The sequence below is a fragment of the Palaemon carinicauda genome, chromosome 45 (assembly GCF_036898095.1).
Source record: "Palaemon carinicauda isolate YSFRI2023 chromosome 45, ASM3689809v2, whole genome shotgun sequence".
Classification (NCBI taxonomy): Eukaryota; Metazoa; Arthropoda; class Malacostraca; order Decapoda; family Palaemonidae; genus Palaemon; species Palaemon carinicauda.
The window spans coordinates 7,730,070-7,737,569 of NC_090769.1; the positions used below are offsets into that span (position 1 = coordinate 7,730,070).

General features: G+C 36.3%; 1 protein-coding gene across 1 annotated transcript in view; it reads left to right on the top strand.

Moving 5' to 3' along the window:
* Positions 1-285: 285 nt before the first annotated feature.
* LOC137634758 (calponin homology domain-containing protein DDB_G0272472-like) overlaps positions 286-7,500 on the top strand; it is a 10,884-nt gene continuing 3,669 nt past the window's right edge. The window contains exons 1-2 of the mRNA XM_068367267.1: positions 286-563; positions 5,442-5,655. Of these exons, the coding sequence (XP_068223368.1) occupies positions 402-563; positions 5,442-5,655 (376 nt within the window). The 5' untranslated portion in view covers positions 286-401. The remainder of the gene's footprint in view (positions 564-5,441; positions 5,656-7,500) is intronic.

Here is a 7,500-nt window from a genome sequence, read left to right on the forward strand (position 1 = left end):
ACTTTTTTTTTTCCAGTAGTTGTTCCGAAATATGCGTTAGACCCAGCAGTAACTCCCCCCCCCCCCCACCCGCCCACGCCTCAATAGGTAATCCCCCCCCCCCATTCATTCGCTGAGGGATGTCGTGATATTACCACCGGAAATGCACGAGGGAAATCTCTGCATCCTACCAGAGTGAGGTCAGGACGAGGTCACTAAATATGGGTGATTCCTTTCGCTTTTAACGTGTCGTCACCCGAAAGCCCCTAAATTAGAACACCAGTTAGTTTGTCCACAATACTGATGGGTGCTGGTTGTGCGTGTGCGCCTTCAAGATGAAATATCCTTCCTCCGGAGGAGGAAAATGTAACTGAAGAAAAAAACATCAAAAACAACAAAAACAACAAACTCTCGTATGAAAAATGGCGTCCTCTGAAGACCGCTTCCCTAATCGAAAGAAATGGGTGATTGGTATGGTGATCTTCTTGATGTTTTTTAGCGGATTTCCAACGTCTGCTTTCGTTTTCAAGACAGGGGAGTGCCGTTCCATAGCCGAGACAGTGAAGAACTTCGATATCACAAAGGTAAGAGGAACAATTCTAGACTCTATAGTTGGACATATATAGCTTATAACATCCCTATGATTGAAATATCCTTACTGGTAGATGTGAGAAGTCAGAGAAGAGACGTTAGATGCATATATATGGTTTTAGAATAAAACAGGAGACTATAAATGGTGATATATGCTATAAATAGATATACATCTGTATCTTATAGTGTTTTATGACCGTAAAATATCCTTACTGGTAGATATGAGAAGTCAGAGAAGAGACGTTAAATGCATGTGTATGGTTTCAGAATAAAACTGCATACTATAAATTATGATAGACGCTATAATTAGATAGACATGTATATCTTATAACTTCAGTATTCCAGTAATATATCTTTGCTGATCGTAATGTGAGAAGCTAGAGAAGGGATGTTAGATGTATGTGCATGGGTGTGAAATAAAACAACACACCATTTCAGTTTCCAGGTTTCTCGTTGCTCCTTCCATAACACTATCATTGTGGGCACACTTCTAGATGTAGCGTGCTAAATCTTCTGAGTTAATTAATTGTCTTTAGTTGCCTCCTACACAGACAGCACAGCCTGCATACTTTTATTTCTAACTTCTTTAGCCTATATGGAGTGCAGATTGGCTGATTTGCAGATATTCTATTACTTATTAAAGTTTATGAATAAAAGTTACAAAAACTGATTTGATTTGAGAAATATTTGCTAGATAAAAGGGTTCTGAGTAAATCAGCCTACATACTTTTATTCAAAATTCTGTAGCCTATATGGAGTGCACATGGCTGATTTGCTGATATTCCATTACTTATTAGAGTTTATGAATAATACTGCAAAAAGTAATTAAATTTAAGAAATATTTGCAAGAAAAAACGGTTCTGAGTAAATATGAACATGATCTATCTATATACCAAGGCACTTCCCCCAATTTTGGGGGGTAGCCGACACCAACAATGAAACAAAACAAAAAGGGGACCTCTACTCTCTATGTTCCTTCAGCCTAATCAGGGACTCAACCGAGTTCAGCTGGTACTGCTAGGGTGCCACAGCCCAACCTCCCACATTTCCACCACAGATGAAGCTTCATAATGCTGACTCCCCTACTGCTGCTACCTCCACGGTCATCTAAGGCCCCGGAGGAAGCAGCAGGGCCTACTGGAACTGCGTCACAATCGCTCGCCATTCATTCCTATTTCTAGCACGCTCTCTTGCCTCTCTCACATCTATCCTCCTATCACCCAGAGCTTTCTTCACACCATCCATCCACCCAAAACTCGGCCTTCCTCTTGTACTTCTCCCCTCAACTCTTGCATTCATCACCTTCTTTAGCAGACAACCATTTTCCATTCTCTCAACATGGCCAAACCACCTCAACACATTCATATCCACTCTAGCCGCTAACTCATTTCTTACACCCGTTCTCTCCCTCACCACTTCGTTCCTAACCCTATCTACTCGAGATACACCAGCCATACTCCTCAGACACTTCATCTCAAACACATTCAATTTCTGTCTCTCCATCACTTTCATTCCCCACGACTCCGATCCATACATCACAGTTGGTACAATCACTTTCTCATATAGAACTCTCTTTACATTCATGCCCAACCCTCTATTTTTTACTACTCCCTTAACTGCCCCCAAAACTTTGCAACCTTCATTCACTCTCTGACGTACATCTGCTTCCACTCCACCATTTGCTGCAACAATAGACCCCAAGTACTTAAACTGATCCACCTCCTCAAGTAACTCTCCATTCAACATGACATTCAACCTTGCACCACCTTCCCTTCTCGTACATCTCATAACCTTACTCTTACCCACATTAACTCTCAACTTCCTTCTCTCACACACCCTTCCAAATTCTGTCACTAGTCGGTCAAGCTTCTCTTCTGTGTCTGCTACCAGTACAGTATCATCCGCAAACAACAACTGATTTACCTCCCATTCATGGTCATTCTCGCCTACCAGTTTTAATCCTCGTCCAAGCACTCGAGCATTCACCTCTCTCACCACTCCATCAACATACAAGTTAAACAACCACGGCGACATCACACATCCCTGTCTCAGCCCCACTCTCACCGGAAACCAATCACTCACTTCATTTCCTATTCTAACACATGCTTTACTACCTTTGTATAAACTTTTCACTGCTTGCAACAACCTTCCACCAACTCCATATAACCTCATCACATCCCACTTTGCTTCCCTATCAACTCTATCATATGCTTTCTCCAGATCCATAAACGCAACATACACCTCCTTACCTTTTGCTAAATATTTCTCGCATATCTGCCTAACTGTAAAAATCTGATTCATACAACCCCTACCTCTTCTAAAACCACCCTGTACTTCCAAGATTGCATTCTCTGTTTTATCCTTAATCCTATTAATCAGTACTCTACCATACACTTTTCCAACTACACTCAACAAACTAATACCTCTTGAATTACAACACTCATGCACATCTCCCTTACCCTTATATAGTGGTACAATACATGCACAAACCCAATCTACTGGTACCATTGACAACACAAAACACATATTAAACAATCTCACCAACCATTCAAGTACAGTCACACCCCCTTCCTTCAACATGATAAAAGTTATAAAAGTAAATAGGAACCAAGAATATGGAGGAAAGATTGTTAATGTAGGCAGTTGAGGAGTTTATTCCAAAAGATACTATAATTTGAAATAAATATAATGAAAAGGGATAAGATTAAGAAAGAGGCAAACCAAATTATAAAGGAAGGTTTTCAGCATGGAGTGATCAAAACATCTGGAGGAGACTTGAACTCAATGTAGAAACTGAGTTTCGAATGAAAGAAAGAAAATGATTGAAGGTGTTAAGACGACATATAAAAGGTTAATTAATGTAGAATGGAAGTTCTGAATGGGATGGGGAGGGAATAAAGTACGATAAGTTTGGAAGGAGTTTTCAATTTAAAGGTGATAAGAGGATGGAATAGAGAAAGGTTAGGATAGTGTCACTTAGATGCGTGTTAACACAACTCATACCAGGAGAACTGATACTCGGACAACTGGTAAGTGGACAAATGATACCTAGGACAACTGATATCTAGGACAACTCATACCTGTGGAACTGATACCCGGACAACTGGTACCTGGACAAATAATACCTAGGAAATTGATATCTAGGGCAAACTCATACCTGTAGAACTGATACCTGGACAATTGGTAGCTGGACAAGTGATACCTAGAATAACTGATATTTAGGACAACTCATACCTGTAGAACTGCTACCCGGACAACTGGTACCTGGACAACTGATAAGACAACTGATATCGAGGACAATTCATACCTGTAGAATTGATACCTGGACAATTGGTACCTGGACAAGTGATACCTAGAATAACTGATATCTATGGCAACTCATACCTGTAGAAATGATACCCGGACAATTGGTACCTGGACAAGTGATACCTAGAATAACTGATATCTAAGACAACTCATACCTGTAGAACTGATACCCGGACAACTGGTACCTGGACAACTGATAAGACAACTGATAAGACAACTGATAACGTGGACAACTCATACCTGATAAAATCAAAAGAAATAGGAAACACAAAATAATAATATCTTTAAAAGACATTTAATTCATCAAATTTTATCAATTTAAAAGGTTAAAATACAAATAGGAAATCAAAACAGAGCGTAGATAATAATGTGGAAGATAGATTGGAAAGAAAGAGCTAATTTATAGAAAACGAGAGTATTGTAGAGATAGATGTGGATGGCGTAGGTTGTATAAATGGAGTTTGGTGCGACCATGAAGAACTTCTGTATAAGCGTATGAAAGGAGTTTGATACACTCAGGAAGAGTTTCTGTATAAGTGTATGTATGAAGCAGCTAAAACTGTCTTAGTTCTCTACATAGAAGGTTCACCCACAATTCAGAATTATGAATTGGCAATCCCTGCTTACTTTTTTGTTGTTAATGTGGAAATGTTTTCTCAGCTGGTTTCTGTATTGATTTGGAGCTAAATCAAAGTATTTTTAAGTGTAATTAAACGCATTCTAAATTGTTCAAAATTATTATCAAAGCTACTCAGTAATATCATTTTTATTTTTGCTTTCGAGAACAAATTGACATGTAAGATTAAAAGTTCATATTCACTGAGAATCTCAGAAAAAGTATTATAGTATTTGACGTGAGACTTTAGAAAGATCAATTAAACACCATTAATCATTTCTTTTTTAAAGTGATGTGACTTACTATTAGAATATAATCATCATCATCATCATAACGATAATCAGTATAATGACTAGTGTAGGAGACCCGTCAAAAATGACGGCTAAATATTTAGATAGATATGCACACAAACGCACACGCACATGCACACCTTCTCCCACCTACCCTAGAGGACGGAGGAGACCGAGTAGTTATACATTTGGCTATGCTGCTGAACGTGACCGGAAAGATATATATATATATATATATATATATATATATATATATATATATATATCTATATATATATATATATATATATATATATATATATATATATATAAGCAGTATTAATATATATATATATATATATATATATATATATATATATATATATATATATATATATATATGTATGCAGTATTAATATATATATATATATATATATATATATATATATATATATATATGTATATATATACATATATATACACACACATTTTTATATATATATATATATATATATATATATATATATATATATAGAGAGAGGAGAGAGAGAGAGAGAGAGAGAGAGAGAGAGAGAGAGAGAGAGAGAGAGAGAGAGAGAGAGAACTAGACACTTACTCTTCATCATACAGGGAAGATTCTTGCCATCGTACTATCTAACTAATCATTTCTTTCCCTACAGTTCATAGGAACTTGGTACGTCATCCAATCCTCGAACACAGCGGCGAGATGCCACACGATATCCTTCAAGGAGAACAGCGGGAGCTTTGCTTTCATCGTGAACAAGCAAATCTACTCTCTTCTAGCTGCTGGTATTGTTCACAACCTCCACTACGAGGCGCAGGTCTTCCCAAATCCTAAGAGTCCTGCCAGTATGGTTGTCAGGATGCCTTCATGTAAGTATAATTTGATAATTTAATTTTGACTATTTATGTTGCAATTTTTTTTTTTTTTTTTTTTTTTTTGTTGAACAGGCTGACATAAGTCTTCTTTATAGTTTATGTATGACATATCTGTTTTAACGTTTTTACTGTTTTTAGAATGATTTATTGTTAATTTGATATCATTTATCTATTTCCTTATTTCCATTCCTCACTGGGCTATTTTTCCCTTTTGGAGCCCTTAGACTTATAGCATCTTGCTTTTCCAACTAGGGTTGTAGCTTGGCTAGTAATAATAATAATAATAATAATAATGATAATAATAATAATAATAAGGTATGGAAAATTAAAAATGGTAGTGCCATAGCTTCTGTACCATGGTCTTCCACTGTCTTGGGTTAGCGTTCTCTTGCTTGACGGTACACTCGGGCACACTATTCTATTTCATATCACTCCTTGTTTTGCTAGTTTCTATAGCTTATATAGGAAATATTGATTTATTATGATGTTGTTACTGTTCTTAGAATATTTAATTTTTCCTTGTCTCCTTTCATCACTGTGCTATTTTCCCTGTTGGAACCCCTGGGCTTATAGCATCCTGCTTTTCAGACTAGGGTTGTAGCTTAGCAGGTTATAATAATAATAATGATAATAATAATAATAATAATAATAATAATAATAATAATAATAATAATAATCATAATAAAATAATAACAATAATAATAATAATAATAATAATAATAATAATAATAATAATGTAGAGTTTTCCCAGACATACAATTAGGGTAAATAAGAAACTAGAGATTTAGTCTTCACTTAGTTATTTTTGAACCCTGAAATTCCTTCTTCAGAAGAGTCCTTCTTCAGGCAATTCCTTGATTCCTTCATCAGGAGATTCCTTCTACTGAAGAGTTTTTCTTCTGGCCATTCCTGAATTTCTTCCCCAGGAGATTCCTTCTACATGAGAGTCCTTCTTCAGGCAATTCCTTGATTCCTTCTACAAGAGATTCAGTTTTTCAGGACACTCCTTCTTCAGGCAATTCCTAAATTCCTTCTTCAGGAGATTTCTTTTTCAGGACACCTCCTTCTTAAGGAGATTCCTTGATCCCAGCACGAACATTAACAAAAGCAGGGTAATTGAAATAATTCAACAGTACTGTTATGCCATCTATAGACTACAATTAAAACAATGCAGTTTTCAAGACAAATAAATATGGTAAACAAGAAAATAGAGATATAGGCTTCACTTAGCTATAATTTCACGATATTTTATAGTTGCTTGTGACAAAGGTGTTTGTATATACCCTGGGTCCTTCGTTATAATTAGTAAAAAAAAAAATTTTTTTATCTAATTTCAAAATGTGAATAGCTTAGATTATTCTTGGCCAAGTATCTATTCTTTTCGACGAATTGACCAGTTATCTATCATTTACATAAAGAATAAGTGAAAGTAGACATTCAAATATATTTATGCTTCTTTTTCATGTGTGCATATACAAACGCCCTTATACATTCACAGTACAATCATACACTGCAGTTTTGAAATTTAACACTAAGCATTGCTCTCTCTCTCTCTCTCTCTCTCTCTCTCTCTCTCTCTCTCTCTCTCTCTCTCTCTCTCTCTCTCTCTCACACACACACACACACACACACACACAGATAAAGAAACAAACAAACGCATTCATACATTCACAGTATAATCATTTGTAACACTAAGTTATGTTCTCTCTCTCTCTCTCTCTCTCTCTCTCTCTCTCTCTCTCTCTCTCTCTCTCTCTCTCTCTCTCTCTCTCTTAAATATACAAACAAAAAAAACGCCGCTATACTATACATTCACAGTATAATCACACTCAGCAGTAA